At 36.9% G+C, this 19,325-nt stretch overlaps 1 protein-coding gene across 3 annotated transcripts in view; it reads right to left on the bottom strand.

Moving 5' to 3' along the window:
* The window catches only part of LOC105213906 (uncharacterized), a 117,449-nt gene extending 98,343 nt beyond the window's left edge, over positions 1 to 19,106 (bottom strand). The window contains exons 1-4 of one of the 3 annotated variants that reach the window (XM_054232446.1): positions 18,198 to 19,106; positions 15,538 to 15,635; positions 14,893 to 15,282; positions 14,355 to 14,575 (exon numbers count right to left, since the gene is read on the bottom strand). In XM_054232446.1, coding sequence (XP_054088421.1) covers positions 14,355 to 14,575; positions 14,893 to 15,282; positions 15,538 to 15,635; positions 18,198 to 18,363 — 875 coding nt within the window. In that variant the 5' untranslated portion in view covers positions 18,364 to 19,106. The remainder of the gene's footprint in view (positions 1 to 14,354; positions 14,576 to 14,892; positions 15,283 to 15,537; positions 15,636 to 18,197) is intronic. The other 2 variants (XM_054232445.1, XM_054232444.1) reach the window with 2 other exon arrangements.
* Positions 19,107 to 19,325: the final 219 nt, after the last annotated feature.

Below are 19,325 nucleotides of genomic sequence, written 5' to 3' on the forward strand. Positions count from 1 at the left end.
TTCGTAAAAAGAAAAATATCGCTAGTCAAATCCTTTGGTTCAGGAAAAAGAATTGCATCCTCAAGATTTAACAGTTTGTTACCGATTGTGGTATGGCGGCATCATTATTTCTTTAGAAACTAGCATTATAACATGATGTTGACCGGCTTTTTTTTTTGAGTTTGATGAAATCTTTCATCTACTTCCAACAAGACTGCGCCGCTTCATGTTCCATGTCTAAACTTGGACCTATTGCGTGAAATGTTTGGCGACTCGTCAATTTTGGAAAATGCTCACCTTTAATTTCTCTGGTTGGTAGACTCTTTATGTATAAATACCAACATTTATGAATACTGGAGCTTGCAGAAAAAACATAATGTATTCCTCGATAAAAATGAACTAAGCAAATTTGACACAAATCCCTTGATTTCAGATCACTAATTTAAAAGAACTAATAATAATATTATTGATGGAATTTGTGTAATATTTCCCTTCAATCTTCCCACCTTTTACGCGATAGTTACAGTTAAGGACAATAAAATAGAATCAGCCATAGTATTAATTTTCTGTTTCGAAAAAAAAAATGAATTTGATTTAAATTCAACTAAAATTTATTTCTGTTATTTACTTCATGTCAAGTGCTATTCGTTACAGTAAAAATATTGGGAAAAAGCAATTCATAAATAATGGAAAACAAAGGTAAAATAAAAAAAATAAAAAATTGGGAAGACAAAAAAATAGAATCATAATATTTTATATTAAAAATAATAAATGTTTTAAGAGAACTAATACGTTAAATTATTAGTACTTTGTAGCGTAGCCGCTACTGACTTATCGCATGCATATTTTCTAGGGATATACTAAATTATTAAGAGCTCTGTGAACAGAATACCAGACCTCTTGAACCTCCTCGAAGAGTTCCTCCTCATTTTTTGGTTTAACTGGTCTTATTTCTTTAAGGCTCTTTTCCTTAATGAATATCGATAAGTTTTCAAATGTATTCGTATCTTGTAGTTGTGCTGGCCAAGCCATAACATCAACACCACGGTCTCAAACCACTTTTTTCCACGCCCTAGACATGCTTGGAGTCATTGTCTCGTTGGAAATACCAAATGAAATGCATATCTATTCAGCATATGGGAGAATGAGTTCCTCTAAAAATTAAACATATATTTGGCGGCTCATGTTTACTTGTATCCAAAAATAGGTCAGACAACACATCACGAGAAACAGCTCCAAACCATTGTATTACCGACACCATGTTTGAAGTGCTAAGTCGTGTAGTCGTTTTAACGTCAGACCTATGTCCTGCCAGCATTTCCCCTAATATTAATTTTTAATTCATCAGACCATACGTTGTTGAACCATTTTTTTCATTTTCATCCTTACCCCAATTAAATTGTGTTTTGCAAAATTAAATAAGAATGCATCTATGCCCTTCGTTCGGCAATGGACATTGTCGGGACAATCTGCCAAAGATATTCTTCTCTACAAACCGTATTCTTACCGTTCTTGAAAAAAAATTTTGCAAATATCTCTTGTTAAATGCCAGCAGCGGACTTAAACGGATCGCACAGCGACCGATCGACTGATTGATCGACTTTCGCCGTAATTTTTCGTGGCCGGCCTCTTTTTTCACATATGTTCGGAGATGTTAAGGATTTAAACTCAAATATTTGCATTTTCTTTTCAATATGTTTGCAATTTGCCATTGCGTGTGATCATTTCTTAACAATTTTTTTACGCAGAACTTTTCTTTCTCTGAACAATGTTTTACTCGACCAATTTTTCTACATAAATACATAATTAATACAAATATGGATTCAAATATCTAATTAAGCTAATATAACTACTTATTTGGAACGAGCCACTCTATTTATACTTTCCAAATTACAGTTAACTGTAAAACTCGGCATTCTTAACCTTTTCTAATTTTTAAAAGTACACATGACTACAGTTGTAATTATGTAAAAGGAATTGAGAACGAAGAAATTGATAACAGTAGTAAAGAGATATGTTATACTTCAATATGTTTGGAAGCGCTGAGTGGAGTCATTTAAAATCTGTATATTTTATTGTTTGATGATATTAGATATGTTTACTGCAGTCCTAATTATAATTATTAAAAAAATCGATTTCCTTAACTGCTTTCCTTTCGTAGTTTCACATTTGTTTAAATTGCAGCAGAAAATACTGATTTTTATCGCTTTCGGATGAAAGTTTGTCTTTCACAAACTACTTTTATCACGTTTAATTAAATTAAAATAATAAAAATAAAATTATATAGAAGCTATAATAAATGGGTGCAAGCACGCAAACAGCCACTTATACGCAAAATATTATTAAAACTGCGTTGACCACAACTACAGTATTAATATGCGCCTGGCTGTATGCTAACAATTGCTAACATGGACAAACACATTTGCATTTTACTTTCATGTACGTCTGTGCAAAAGTGCGATTATAACTGTGTTGTCAGCTGTGGAACATCGCATGTGTTGTCACCCACTTTTTATTGTCGTTTGTGATTTTGCTTGATAGTTTTTGAATTTTTCTTTTTTACATTGCATTTGGCTTTGCAGCCATTCTGCGCCTTCATGTGTGCTTTGCTTTTGCTTTTCGAGTATGCCCAACGGCAGTTGTGAGACATAGTTTCCTCATTTCTCATTGCGTAAAAATGCAATGCAATAAACAAAAGTTGACGCGAACAACAATAACAATAACAGCAGTGAAAAGTTGCAGCGCGGCATTGTTGTAGTTTCTATCTGTGCTTGCAGACTTGTTAGTACGCTGTTCATCGTTGCTTAGGCGACCGCGTTAGATGAAGCAAGCGAAAAAAAATTACAAGGCATTATACCCACCAGCTGCAACATTTTTCGCTTCTCCACGTCTTTTAATGCTAAAATTATGTTTTAGTTCGTTAACAAGCACGCCTTGTTCACTTCACACGCGCATACAGACGCAAGAACACAATGTAACGGTATTGCATGTTGACGTACAGAACACAAAAAAATACCCGGGAAATGCGAGCTACTACGTTCGACAAACTGTGGCTTGATAAACCCGTTCACAGTCGCGGTTGCAGCCGCAGTCGCAAATGCAAAATAGTTTGTAGGCAGCAAAAGTGTGAGCGACAGGCGAAGGTTGTGTTGTTGGTTGAAGCAACAAAGGCATTATAAAGCCCAGGGCCTACAACGGAACACAACTGTGAAATTCGGGAATGCAAGCATTGCTGCAGCCAAACTGTGAACAGCTGAGCTTACATCAGGCATTGCGAAGCGTGGGGCCAAGGATGGATGGCGGCGTGCGAAACTGGCGCTCATTTGGCATTCATTCAAAAGGCGGCCTAGCTTTTCTGCCATTGCCGCCCCCATTTTCAACAGCTGTTGCCAGAATTTTTGTGTTAATTAGAAAAGTGGTGGCGCTCCCGGCACAGTTGCAAGATGATTTATCTCAGCGAATTTGCGCTATTTATTTGTTTATAAGCGAATATTTCGCACAATCTGTGATGCACGTGACATATAGTTGATGAGCTGACAGTTGTTTTTTTCTTTTTAGGATTCTATAGCTTTAATTTAGAGTACACTGCTTAAAGGGGATATAATTTTTGGATTTTGGTTGCACATATATATGTATATAATATGGAGATAAGGTGTGGCAAATGCTCAAAAAGATAAGTTGTAGTATCACACTTTTTGAGATTTAGATTAATAACAGCGCTTTTCAACTAGTACTTCCTTTGAAAGTATTGTACCAGGCCGGTGAATTTCTTTTAATTTCACATGAAAGCATGCCTGAAGCGTATGCTATCGATATTTAAGTTCTATATGTTTGCTGAGACTATAGCTCAAAAAGTATTTGTGACAAAAAATTTTTTAAGTTCTTAGATAGATAATTAATTTGGGGTAGAGTGGTTACTGAGGACGGGGTCATGTGTAGAAGTTCACCTAGGCGATAAAAGTTCCTGACTGTCATTCACTTAGAATGGCCAGGAACGATTCTTTTGCAAGTGGCTCAAACAGCTCACGACTTTCGGTCTTAGGACGAAGTATCCTCTGGGTAGCCAACATACATCCGTTTGGAGGCGTGCTAAAGTGAGAAGACGAATCCCGCTTATGTGGTTGTAAGTATAGTTTGGGACCCACCACATAAAAAACATCCCCAATGAAAAGGTAGCAACAGCCTCGGATGAGATTCCAATTTTTATGACGACCACTGTAAACGTATTAAAGACAAAATCCTCTCTCGACGAACAAAAACCAAACTCTGCATGTCCCTCATCATAACCATCCTACTTTATGGTGCAGAAGCGTGGACGCTGTCAACATCTGATGAGACCGCGCTTGGAGTTTTCGAAAGGAAGGATTTGCGGAAGTTTTTCGGTCCCTTAGACGATGGAACGATGAGCTGTACGAGTTAAACGACGACATTGGCATAGTTCAGCGAATAAAAATACAGCGGCTACGCTGGCTAGGTCAAGTTGTTCGAATGGACTAACTCTGAAAGTGTTCAATGCAGTACCCGCTGGTGGAAGTCGATGAAGACATCGACTCATAATGAGATCTTATCTTCAGAATTAGATATTCTCTCTTAGTGTTCAAATATGAAAGATATTGATCGGCCATTACAGGAAAGTTGAGGAATTATTTCATAATACAGAGATGTGTGCAATGTTGCTTAGTTCGATTCAATATTGACTATAATTTGAGTTATGATTCTTTTAACATCCCCTTTCGATCAACTAACCAAACTCGTATGCCCGTTTTCAAAGTCCGTGCTTAAGTTGTTCCGCTAAGGTCTTAGCAAAACATTATTATTGAAAAGTAGTCGTTTGCGTTTCACAGTCGATAATGACCAAGATATGGCATCTTTAAAGGGAAATATATGTCGTCTATAAATATAGAAAGTATGTTATTTTTTATACTTCAGGTGGATAAAAACGATATAAGGACACCAAGTTATAGTTCAAGCGAGGATAATGAACGAAAGAAAAAATTTAATGTTAAAATTTTTATTTATCCAGATCTTTAACAAAAAATTGACTTTTTGATCAAATTTTGGGCATGAATTGGCTCGAAGATAATATATGTGCAAAATTTTAGCAAAATCGCTTCATAAATTTTCGATTGTGGTTACCGACTTGAAAGATCGAGTTTTCAAAGCGCGTTTAAAGTTTCGATAGAAAAGGACGTGACCTGATGGGTGGAACTTCAAAACTTTAAAATTTTTGAAACCCACCTAAGCCCTTTAGTCTCCTCTTTTCAGTACCTAAACAGAACTTAAGTATGTACTGTTGAACAATATTTCGCTGTTTCACGAACATTAGTGGCAGATCTCCGGACGTTATTACCACACCGGAGATAGTGTTTCGATTTCGGTGTTAAAAAAAATAAATTAATCGGATGTCATCGTATTGTTTTTAAGAAATTTTTTGGTTCAACACTACATAAGCGCATTTGAGAGATTACTTCTCATAGAATATTAATCCGTAAGAGTAGTGGTCAGTTAATGAAGCAATGGAATTTGTTCTTCATCATTAGGATGAAAAAATTAGAATCCCAAATAATGTCGAATTTTAGTAACACTGTCCAATTTGAGATAAAAATTCAAGTTTTTAAAAAATTCAATTCTTTTACAGAATTCGAAAAAGAAAAAAAAAATCAGACGATAGCCGTGCATACTTCGCATAGAACTAGTTAGTCAGATTAGCCTATTATACTTTACAATAAATAACTTAATCATAAAGGAGGGAATTAAAATTAAGCTAATCACAAAAGAAAAATCCTCTGATGCCAATCCTTGTTGCTAACTAAACCCATTGATTTATACCACATTGGGTAATTAAGGATATATTTTTTTATAAATTGCCAGCAATGATAGGAATACTATTACGGCCCGCAAAGATATCAGAAGCTGTATCACAGCAGCAAATATAGAAAACCACAACAATGCTGTAGAGTAGAGTAATGCACTTTCCAGCGCCAAGTAGCAAGGTTAAATAGTTGCAGAAGAACTAATTCCAACCGAAATGGATGTTATTGCGCAAACATTTCAAAGGCACTTTGCCAAAAAGTTCAAGTCACACACACACACACACACACACACGAGTATTTCGCTTTGCACACGAATGCAATCGGATATTAGTACTTGGTAGAGGTCTTGAACTTCCTCTGCACTTTTTTGTGTTGATTTCGATAATATTTTATTTATTTTTTTGTTAGCTATTGCACGTTATTCGCACTCGATACACACGATGACAATAAAAGCAACTGCATATGTAGCCAGCGATGTGAGCGTGTGCACTCAAATGTGCAGTTACGCGATAATGATAGCCGTTTCATGGTAAAGGTTATTGCTAAAATTGATTCCAGCATGCAAATAAATAAAAACTGAGTGATATTTCCTCTGAAATTGCTTTAACCAACCACCAACGACAGTGCGAGTGACAGCGACTGCAACGAAACAGCTCGTGCCGACATAGACAGTCTGCCGCTTTTACCGTTTTCGTAGGGGTCGAGGAGGGCCGCAGACGTGTACTTTTCATTTTCACTAGCTCTTGGCACTTAACTTCACGGTCGGTTGACTGCCACGCTGCACACTCTCCAACACACACACACACACATCCACAGTTACAAGCGCATAGTGTAAGTCATCTGCGTTTGGCACACGCTGGCGTATACGTAACACCGTGTATTTACATGCAATGAATTTTTAATTGATTGAGTTTGTGATCTGTGCTGTGCGCTGACAGCGCCAACAAGTGTGTTTGTCTAGCAGCAGTAGAACATAAAAAGTATTATGCGCAAATTTATTGGAGCGTAAACGTTTCGAGTAGCGATAATAAAGCATCATTGACATCTACGTGTGTGTGGAAATTACACAACCGCACGGTTGTATTTGCATGTAAATGATAGCACATTTACGAATATGATTGATTTGAAAAATAAAAAATCTGCCTTCATTTGAATGCCCACCAAGAGAGCATGAGTATGTGAGAACTGGTGGGAGTCTAGTATATTTAGAACAACTACTAGGAGTAATAAGTGCAATAAGATTAAATGAGGTATATTAAATGATGAAAATAAGCACTCCTTGTTCAGCATGGTACCAAGCTGTAGATCCCACTCCATCCAAGTTTAGTTGCGATCGTCATGAAGATCTTGGAAAACTGGAATGTTCTGATTGAAATCAAACGAGATATTAAGGATGTAAATGTCACACAAACGATCATTCTAAATGCTCAAAAGATCGTCATATACAGTATTGTAAACATTCGATTTTCAATTTTTGAAGCACTACGAAGCAATAATTCTGTAGTAAAAAGAGACAAGGCGTCAACGTTAAAGATCCCTGAATCCTTCACCCCTATACTATCAAATTAATAATGTTTTTCGGATTCCAAAATGTATTTCAAGGAAAAAAAATATTTTTTTATGAAAATCTTAAACTGTTCTAACCCCTTTAGTCAAACAATTATGGGCAATACAAAATTATGACGGCCAATATACTCGAACATACATATTTGTGTTTCTTAACAAATCTAAATATTTCATTTCCATTTAATATCGAAGAAAATATATGACAAAAAGTAGAATCCTCGTAGCAACTATAGCACAACAAATAAGTTGTATATATATATATATATATATATATATATATATATATATATATATATATATATATATATATATATATATAAGTATATATTTATTTGCGCAAGTACTCTCAAGTACACATGGCTATCATGACATTGTCGATGACAGCAATATTCAACACTTTACCAATTTATTAACAATTCCAGGAAACAGAAAGCTTGATTTTGATCCGAAAAATATACATATTGTTTTGTGACGTCTTGTCAAAGTAAAGTTAAGTGAAATGATCTTGACTGCACATAAGCACTTTGTAAAAAACACAATTTCAAGGGAATTTCATTGTTTTCAATTCGAACTTTTCAAATATGAATGACAAAAATGACATGTTTTAGTAGGAAACTGTCTAAATCAAATACAAAAATAAATTCCTTCTTTACTCGCTTTTAAATTTTACTGTTTCCTTTAAGCTTGTTAAACAAAGTTGAAGGATATATGGCGAAAATAAATTTCGTAGAACTCAGCGGTAGTTCTTTTACTTCTTATGGTAATATATTATTAGATACTTGGAAAATCTCACTAAATGTTCATGGTTTTGTCAAATAAATATTCTTTGGTAAAAGTAAATATGAACAGCAACTATAATATGAAATATTCCTGTGATGAAACTTTTATGGAGATAACATTTATTTCTTGAAGTATATTGATAACGAATAAGTAAACAAAACGCATTTTATTTCCGAGAAATTTATGGTAGTGTTAATACTTATGCCGAATTTTGAAGAATTAAGTGTGTCTGGGAAACCGCAGGTTATAAAATTTTAAATTTGATATTAAACTCCAGTTGTGAAGACTCATTAAAAATTCTTAATGTCGAGTTATTAAATTCTAAATAAATAAATTTATTCAGTGTAATAATAGTATGTGTTTACAGCGGTTTAACCATCAACAACTTTTTTACTAATTATGTGTAAGAAATAAATGAAATATCACATCTCATCCAATTCCACTGAATTTACGAAATTTCGTCAGCAGACAACCTAATATTATTCAAATAAAGATTACGCAAAAGCTTCCAAAAACTAGATCCAATTCGTGGAAATTCAAATATTTCTACTAAAATTATTTATGCAACTTATTCTGCATTTAAAATTTAAACTTGCCAGAAATTCAAGCCACCTACAGCCTGTTCACATGCACAAATGTAGCATAGCAGCTCGTTAAGCAGACTCATCAAGCCAGTAGACAAACATACATACATACACACATTATACAAAAGCACCAAGTCTTTTATACGTAAAAACCACCGAGAAGCGTAAGTGGCAACAAAGCGCTACCGCCGCATTGTATTTCACTTGCATTGTGTCACTTTGGCAAAGGAGATGCACAAAGCATCTCCAACGTAGAAGCACTTAAACCACAAACTTGAAGATAATACATTTTTAATTTTTAATTTGCGGTTTTAAATATAAATTATAGCTGATGTGAAGTGCAAGCAAGGCGAAAGTGTGGTTGGATGAACGACTGAAATAGTATACATTATTACCTTCAATATTTTTTTGAGAAAAATTCGCCGAAAGTTGTTTGCACTGCAGTTCTTGATGTGGTCGCGAAGCGTTGCACAAAGCATAAAGAGCGCTGAACTTGCATTTAAAGATGTCCAGCTAGCCGCTATGCGAGTGTGCTGGAGCTGCAGGCGGTGCACGAAAAATCCAATAAAGTCATTAGAGTGAAAAGCGAAATGCGAAACAGGCAACTGCACGCGCTTGGATTTCGGTACGAGCTGATGTTGGACGCTGAGAATGCGGTTCTTTTACTTTGCAAGCACTGGCTGGTTCTTTTTTGCACTGACCAGCACAATTCTCTACTTTTAATTTTTTTTTTCAATTTTCTTTATATTTTTTCTCAACTTCAAAATCTTGCTACACACAATTATTATTATCTTTTCTTATTTGAAATGTATCACCAAAAGCCACACATTAACTCTAACTCAACGGGTAATTGTCGGCGCGTCTATACGCCAACGAAATGCGTCCGAAAATGGCGGCGACGCAACTAAATCAACGCTAAACGCTCGATGTGCAGCCAACGAAATGGAAAATAGTGAAAGCAGAAAGCGAAAATGTTGAAGCAAAATTCGAAAAGGACACGTGCATTTTGCGTACTGTGCTCCTGTGTCCTACATACTACAAGTACAACTGTGTGGGCGTACTTCACACTCATGAGCAATTACTTAGGTGTGTGTGCGTCGTGTTGTCAGCCGCCAACAGACACCATAAGTTACTACTATAAACTGTCAGACACACGAAAGCGTCAACTCACGCACACCCATGAAACTCAATTACATGTGTATGTGTGTGTGTGTTTCTCTGCACTGTTGTTTGGCTTTCATTGCAATTCGCTTTGGTTTTGAAATTCGCATTTTTATTATTATTTGTTTTCATATTGAATTGACATTCGTTGGTGCATCCTTTTCAATTATTTTTATTGCACAATATACATAGCTCGAGTTGACAAGCTTGAATGCTCTCAAACAAAATAAGCGAACTTTCAAGGCGCCAAATGTATTGAAAACAACTGAACTAGAAGTATTTAATAAAAATTTACCAGTACGTTTCTGTTCAAATAGTTTGCATGTTTTTTCGTACAAACCCTTTTCACTATGTTGTTCATGTTGTTGTTATCTGTTGATATCCCTTAGTTTACACTTTCGCTTTTCAACTGCTTCTCCGTTTTTAACATTTTTCGTCTGTCAGTTGTTATGTAGGGAGGAAAATGTAGAGCAATAACATCTATGTTATGTTATATTTCATGTTAAAAAGCTTGCTGTTAAAAAACTTTGAACGTTTAACAATCCTTAGCTTTAACATTAGCTGTTTTCCCAGGAGGGAAGAATAACATTAATGCATACAAAACTAAGTTAAATAGTTGATAATGAGTAGGTCCGGCTGGACACTATACACGTATTTCCGTCTTATAGACTTAGATTGAAACGCATAGGAACGCGTTCTAATAAGACGTAGTTTTGACTTTCAAAAAATTACACACTATATTGTTTATAGCAGTTTACACAAGTGAGGAAAGTTTCTAATTGCCATTCACTTGGGAGTGGCCAGAATCGATTCTCACGACTTCCGGTTTTAGACCAAGTATCCTCAGGGTAGCCAACAGACATCCGTTTGAAGGCGAACCAAAGTGAAAAGGCGAAGCCCGCTTCTGCGGTTGTGCGTAGGGTTTGGGACCCACCACTTAAAAAATCCTCCACAATGAAAGAACGAACTGAGCCTCGGATGAGATATCCCAATTTTAATGACGACCCCTGCAAACGTTTTAAGGAAAATGATTTAAGGGCATGCACCTGGAATGTCCGGACCCTTAATTGGGAAGGTGCCAACTAAAGGCTGACATCACCGCCATCCCAGAAGTGCAATGGACGGGACAAGGACGCAAGAAGGCGGGCCCTTGTGACATCTACTACAGCGGCCATATAAAGGAGCGCAAATTTGGTGTTGAATTTGTGGTGGGAGAGAGACTCCGTCTTCGCGTCGCCGAGTCCTGGCATTCACCCCGATGGATGAACGTCTTGCCACAATCCGCATCAAAGCGAGGTTTTTCAACATATGGCTGATTTGCGCCCACGCCCCGACGGAAGAGAAGGACGAAGTGATCAAAGATACCTTCTATGAGCGCCTAGAACGTACCTATGAGCGCTGCCCCCGCCACGATGTCAAAATCGTGCTTGGCGATTTCAACGCTAGGGTGGGTAAAGAAGGTGTCTTTTGCACAACAGTCGGAAAATTCAGCCTCCTTGACGAAGCATCGCCAAACGGCCAGAGGCTGATCGACTTCGCTGGTAATATGGTTGTCTGTAGTACCAGATTCCAGCACAAGAAAATTCATTAAGCAACATGGATGTCCCCTGATCGAAATACGCGCAATCATAACAATCACGTTGTGATAGACGGAAGACATGTCTCCTGTGTTTTAGACGTGCGTACGCTCCAAGGATTGTTTTGTCAGACAATTTAAATATACCATTATTAGCGCTTATAGCACTATCATAAGTGAAGTTCTTGAATCTGAGGCTTTGACTTCCTTTAATATTTCCTATAATAATTTTAATCGCATTTCTACAAACATTATTTTTTATTATACCAAAATTTGTAAGTTCAAAATTAAACTTTTTAAACAATCCAAAATAAAAAAAATTATGCTTGTAGTATACAAAATATTTTATTTAAAATATTATAATTTTCATGAACTAATTCTGCATTGGGTTCCTTAAAAGCTTCCTGACAACTTTCGTTCTTGCGTACTCACTCCTTTAGGGCATTACTCTTGCTCTCCCACTGCTATTTGTTATTACTCTGAATGCTGTTATGCACTCGAAGTTCTCTCTCTGAGAGAAGGTAATATGCAACGTTAAGCAGCAGTGAAGCAATGATTATCTACAGGCTTCTGAGAAACTTCGATACCGGTACTTGCGCAGCAGCGACGCATAAAAAGCTCAAGCATTTCAGCCCTTTCACAACATACTTTAAGTTGACTACCGCATTGACAGATTAGCCGTTTATGGGTCAACTTTCGCAAGAAATTTTCAGCAAAATTATGTGTGATTAAATAGCAATCGACAACTTTGAGAGCTGTCAACATTTTTCTCGTACTTTCTTTATTTATATTGCAAGTTACGATTGTAAATTTTCATGTTCGTATTTAATATTTTTTTAAATTTTCCACATCAACTGTATGCTATCACGAATCGCTAACGTTCCAGGTACTTGCAGTATTTCCTCTCAATGACAGCACCCTCAAAAGTGAATGAAAACAAAGCGACACTCGTTGACGGCACACAAATGTATGCTACAGCTGTCTGCATGCTATTCAAATGCTTTGAAACGTATGTGGGACTGTGCTTGAAATTCCACACCATGGCTGCCACTGCTGAGCTGTGACGTAGTTTGTGCCACCGCAACAACTTTTGTTTCTTTCACCTTTGTTGCTTTTTGATATGTGTACAAAGAGGAAACAGGTATGAATAGTGCAGCGAAAAAGATGAAAGCAAGGCAAAAGGTGATAAGGTTTCACAACCACAACATGAAAACTATTAACCTCTTAGAAAATAGTTCTCATATTTTTGCATTTTTCTTGGTGCGAAAAAATTGTACGCGAATGAAAACAAATTGTGGGTTTTCTAGTTAAGCATTGAATAAGAAGAAAACATAAAAAGATTAAATATTTTTAAGTTTTCTTTCCGTGTTGGGGATTAGTTTTCAATAATAGAAATAAATATTTTACGCTATATTCCAATGTTTATACCACTAAATTATTAGAATAGAATAAAAAATAATTATATAGGTCTAATAAAAAGAAATGTATTATTTTAACAATCGTTAGCATTTAATTATGTCTTGTACATTGGCCAGTAGGAGAGGAATTGTGTTCCACCTAGACAAATATGGAATGTATACTTGACTATTCACATCGTCTATTCAGACCTTTTGATGTCTAATGGAAAAAGGACAATAATATTATTCAAATCCAATCCATTCATAAAATCAGAGGCAGAATCGAAATAAATATTTACATATTCAGTTAAATCCAATTGCTTAATCAGTTCCAGGTGTGAGCTCTTGACATTGTCCTTCACTCAACCAAACACGTAAGCCGTATATTAATGGCTTAGCAGTAAAAAGCAAATATGCCAACAATAATAAACCGAATTACACCAGAAAGCGGCAGCAGAGTGCACGAACGCTTGCAATTCTTATTTCGCTTTACGCTTTTCGCTTTCCACTCAAAAACTCGCCATTTGTAACAGGCACTTACATAAGACTGCGACGCGTTAACTACTTCGTTGTGGGGAAGAGCCTTCAAGCGAAAACCAAACAAGTGCATAGCTTTCATCTGTGTATATCTGTATGTAAATATGTTTACAAGAAAGTGCTAGTGTGTATGGTAGCCCGAATACTCTAGTGATTTTTACGCTACGCTTGTAAGTTGTGTTTTTGGCCGTGTACTCTTGCGACGGTAAAATGGGAAAATGCAAAACAACAACACCAACTATAGCAAGCAGCAAAATGGGAAACGACACAACAGAGCAGCGCCCAACCAGCAAACCTTTCCACCAAAATCACTCAACTGTGCTGAATGCAGTCGAGCAAATGTTGGTCCGAACGCAAGTCTACCCACCCTACAGCGCGTTCTGGCAACCTGATTGCATTTAAAATGCAATACAATTTACAATTGCCACATTGCTACTCACTGCTGGGGCTGGAACACATAAATCTACATTGATACGGGTTTGTGCTTGTAGATATGTATTTGCGAGTTGCCACCCTTTTTTACCATACACCAATAATTTTTTTCCATGCACATACTATAATTGAGGGAAATCGTAAAAATAAAAGTTGTTTAAGTAAAAGTTTAGCTTGGGTGTGTGTGTGTTGATGCGTGCTACACGAAATCAAGAATCGATTATTTCATTAGTTCTGCAATGTTGGACACTGGTGGCCACTTCATGCAGCAGTGAGCAGATAATTGCAAAATGCTTTCCCTTTTGACCTCAACTAACTAAGTTTAACACGTTTGGGTTGTGAACGTTGGTATTTACATATAGAGGAATACCTACTATCGGCTAATTGTTGTAAGAAACTACAAACATAACATTACATTAGAATTTGTATTACATATGGATAAGAATTCTTTACTTTTTATCCACTTCCGCTACGGTAATTATTATTTTATAGATATATATAAATAAATCAAAGTAATTTTTGCACTTACATAATGCGATGATACGCATCTGGCTGGGCCTGCGCACATGTCACGGATTGCTCCGACTCCGTGGAGTCATCACGCAAGGTGGCAACTCCAAGCGGTAATATTGGGATTATAGCAGCTGTAGCAGCTGCTGCTGTTGCCGGAGGGCCCGCCACCACCGAATGATGTGTGGCTGGCGGCGGTCCAGTTATAGCCTGCGGTGATGGTGTCGTGCTTACACCCTCCTACAATAAATTCACGCAAAAGAGATAAAAGAGAAATATTCAAGTAATTTAAATAGGCTCCATGAACATATGAATATAGTGAAAGGCGATGAAAGGAAGGGAAAGTAAAAGGAGCAGGCAATCAGCATTCGCTGTCTAAACAAATTAAAAAGTAAACTGTGCTGAGGCGTGAAAGAAAAAATAGACATAAAAAGTAAATAAAACCGCAATTGACATTTTAATGAGCTCTCCACATTGAGCACTGGACAGACGGAAATTGCAATCACGTTCAAGCCAAAGCTTGACACACACAAACACATGCCTCGTCGTGCACTCACCTTGATTTCGGCTGTTTCCGGTACCGAATACCTTTTGCGCTCGTAGTGTAGCTCACGCTCGATGGATCGACTGCGAAACGCCGGCGGACACGAACGATCTGGTGGCGTTTGTATGCGGGGCGCTGTGGTCGTGCCGCTACTGCTGCTGCCAGCGCCAGTCACTTGCTGTTGTTGTTGCTGCTGCTGCTGCTGTTGTTGTAATAGCTGTTGTTGTTGTTGTGACTGGCCCGATGTCGTGGGTGGACTCTTCTCGCTCGTGCCTGCTTGTGATTGTTGCTGCTGCTGGTGTTGTTGTTGTTGCAACTGATGTTGTTGCTTATGCTCCTCACGTTTCTGCTGTCGTCGAATCTCCAAATCGAGCAAACGCGCCTCACGTGCCTCTTTGTCGCGCTGCAAAACACACGCGGGAGAGAAGAGATTGGGTACATTTAGAATCCATTGGTTGGTAAGTGAGGGAGTGTGTGTTTTGTTTTAATAAATCATTCCTTAGAAACTTATAATAAAATGGAATCGCAACAGGCGTCGTGTCTTTCTTTCATCTTTGATATCGTTGTAGTTTTGAATGTGTATATATGAGTGTATGTATGTTTGTCTATGCATATTCTTTTATATGGTTTTGCGAGAGTGTCTGTGTGCTATATTCACCTTGTAATTGATGGCGTCCTGCTCCTCTTTCTTCGCTTCGCGTTCGCTGCGCTGTCGGTCGCGTTGCTTCTCCTCGTCCGTTTGCGATGTTTTGCTGTCTGCAATTCAATTACAATCAAGTTTATATCGATCAAATTTAACTAAACGAATTTTCAGATTGCATTTCTTTTTGCTTGTCGCAAACATCATTCACGTAATGGAAACGTAAAACGTAATGCTTTTATTCAAAATTTGCATGCAATTGCATTCAAGACAAAGGATTGGAATGTCAAACATGCTTTCACTTAAAAAAAATATTTTCCGGATTTCGACATGCTACAAAAAAATAGATTTATTTATGTTATTTTATTTGTATAAAACTAACATATAAACATACTAGCTATTATTGACTGCTGAATTTTATGGATGAATTATATTCTCTATAAATTAGTTTTAATAGGTGTAATTCCAAAAAAAAATAATTTAGTACCACAAAATATTAATATTTACAGTTTTATTGCTAAGTACTTTAGTAAGGCGGCGCATAAATTTTAGCAAAAGAAATGTACATACGTAAATATATATATATCTTTCATTAATTATAATCTGATATTTTTTTCCCAACGATTTGATTGTTTAGAAATAAATAATTCAGTCAACTTACAGCTGTTGTCAACTAATATATATTTGTAGTTTCTGTTTAGAATGTTTTTCTTTAACATTTGCTACAAAGTCGTACAGTATTTAAAAAAGAAGCATTTAATGTCCTAAAGAATATGTAAATTTAAAACCACTTCCTAATGTTGCACGTGAAACGGCCCCCGAAAAATCAGTAGGAGTATTCCTCAAAATAGCAATTGACTTCCGAAAAGACTCAAAAAAGAGTTTCACTGACATTTTACGAAAAATTCAGGACGTATTTAAGTCTATGTATCCAAGAAAACAAGTATTCGGTGTTTGGTAGAATATTGCTTGCTTGATGACGACATGAAGATCAGTATAATTATAGTCCGATCTCGACAATTTTTCCACAAGCGATGCCACAGCGAAATATCTCAAAAACTTTGTCGTTGCTAATTATCTGACAACTGTTGTATGTAGTATATCAACACATATACTTCCGAAATTTTAATGTGATTAAGCATTTCGACCGTTATTAATAATATATTTAGCTTTGGTGATGGAATCAATTAGCGTCTGATTAAAAATTAAATGAAATAAATATGAAATAAATGTCAAGAGTTGGACATTCATAAATTATGCCAAAACAAAACCCAAAAACTATCAACACACACACAGCTACACTCTCATTTCCTGTTACCCCAGAGACGTCGCAATTAATTGCATTTGATTTTGCCCATCTGTGGTATAGCAAGCAATAAAAGGCTTTTGGATACATACAACTGGTTTCATGTGTTTTTGTATTCATATACGCACTTATGTTTTCAAATATTTCGTGAGCAGGCATGCATATCTTGAGGTCAATCAAACGTGACTGCAGCGAGTTGCAACCTACGCAATCCCGTATTTGTACACGCTTAATAATAAAGGATTATTGCAAATTGGTATCTTTAGGTTAATTAAAGAATAAAACTGTTTCATAATTATACAAATGTTTAAGATTTTATCACGATTCCTGAAAAAAACCTCAGTGACTCAAAAAAGCACAAATAAATCTTTACAATGTGGAAGGATATATAAAACCAAAGTTAAACTAATATACGGTAGGATCCTTGTGTGGTGGAGATTCCAAAAGGCTTCCCGACTATTTTAGCGTTTTTAAAGCGCACGTTGATGCTATAAAGGTAGCAACGAATCTATTGCTTCGAAGCGTAGCACCCTTCAGTGAAGTGACGATTCTCTCTGGTAGTAAGTGCTCGAGACTTGTAAGGAAATGTCTACCCTCACATTCGGGCGATACCGGTTACGATTAGTTTGGTTGCCTGGCCACAGAGGAATACCAGGTAATAACGTAAGGCTGATAACGATGTTTCAAGGCTAGGTACGTTAGTATTAACTACTGTAGAATGGGAACAAGTAGGAGGACTACCTATTCTTTTGTGATACTCAACTAGATAGTCAGGCTGAGCTCTGGTCAGTCGCAAGATCCTACTAATCCAAAGAAAATTGTGAGACGTCTAGGAAGGGGTCATTGTCCCATTAAAAATTTTATCGGGTGCTAGCTGCAGAAGTTTCCTAGAAGAAGACGAGGCAGAATCATCTCAACACTTGCTGATGGAATGTCCCACCTCTGCGAGATCTATACTAAAATTTCTGGAATCTGACTTTGCGAATTTGCGGATTTTGAAGTAAAAAATGTATGCAGATTTGTAGGTGGTTCACGGCGCATTGACGACTCCTAACATCTATTTAGGGTTTTTATGAGTTCATAAAGGTCTGTAGGCTATAAGGTCTATGTGTATTCCTTCTCTTGTGGGGAACATGTTTTGGCAGAAAATCCTAATATAGCTCTCAAAGAAAAAAAGGAGAAAGTGCATGCATTTGGATAGAAACATAATGGCATCACCATCAGTATCGATTGGAGAAAAGATCAAGATTGCTACTCAATGTCTATTTAATACTGATTTTTAACTTTTTTCGTATTTTGTTTTTATATTTTTTAACGAATTTTCTAAATCTACTTTTAGGATCCTAGGCTTCTACTGCAGCCGACCACTTACAATCATATAAATTGCGTTGTTGCTTTTGCCCCGATTGTTGTTTTTGATACTTTTGTTGTTGCTGTTGTTGTTGGTTTGATGGTGACTGTGGCGGGCCTGATGGAAATTTACGTTGAGACGAGCGCACATTCATCAAATATTTGGAAACGTTCGGTGGTGGCACCATGTTGCACAAACAACTTTTTTTAACTCTTTAAAGAATACTCGCGTATAAACACAAACAATTGTTCACATGGTCGCTTTAATCTTTTAAAATATTCACACGTTTAAGAACACAAATAATTTGTTTATAGTTTTACAAACATTTTGCATGCCACACTCTCAAACACGCACTCGATATATTTATTTTTATCCTTTCCGTTTTGTCAATATTTAACAGTTATTCTTATTATACGCCAGTACAAAAAGCAATAAACTTTGCCGGCAGCAGGCAGCACGCAACCTTTACGCGGCAGGAAATCAAATCGAGTGACCGGCCACGTTGACCGTCTTCTATTCTCATATTTCTCTGTCTACAATAACTGTAATTATAAATACCGTTACATGCAATTGCAACTATAATGAGTCGTTTGTGCTGTGCGCCAGCATACTCTGACTCTTGTTGTACCCCCGTTGTCTCAGCACAGCCACGACTCAACAACAGCAAAGAAATAAGGCGACTTAAGCACGCCACGGCGACGCGTATTTGCCGCTGTCAGTTAAATAGTGGGACAACACCCGGTCACATACTGGCTTTGTGACCCACTCAGTGTCGCTACTTATGTGCTGCCGTTAAGCGAAACGTTCAAGCCACCACATTCGACAGTCGTGACGCTTTTTCGCTAGATTAGCGCTGGCAAATGTGCCGGCATTTCCCGGTACTGTGTGTGCTGGCTGTGGTATTGTATCTGACTGCACATGTAACGCTTACTGGCCTGTTTGATTAGCTGTGCTATGTAGTCTTTTAACGCTATTTTTATTAACCGTTAGGCATTTGTGTGAGTGAGACATATGCACAGTGAACAATTTCAGAGGTTTAATCAGAAAAACTTACTAATTCCATACTATGTCCATATACGGATCGTAATTATTATTTTTTTAGTTCGTAGCCATCATCGGATCACTATGTCTGGGAATTGCTTAATTGTC

The sequence above is a fragment of the Zeugodacus cucurbitae genome, chromosome 5 (assembly GCF_028554725.1).
Source record: "Zeugodacus cucurbitae isolate PBARC_wt_2022May chromosome 5, idZeuCucr1.2, whole genome shotgun sequence".
Lineage (NCBI taxonomy): Eukaryota > Metazoa > Arthropoda > Insecta > Diptera > Tephritidae > Zeugodacus > Zeugodacus cucurbitae.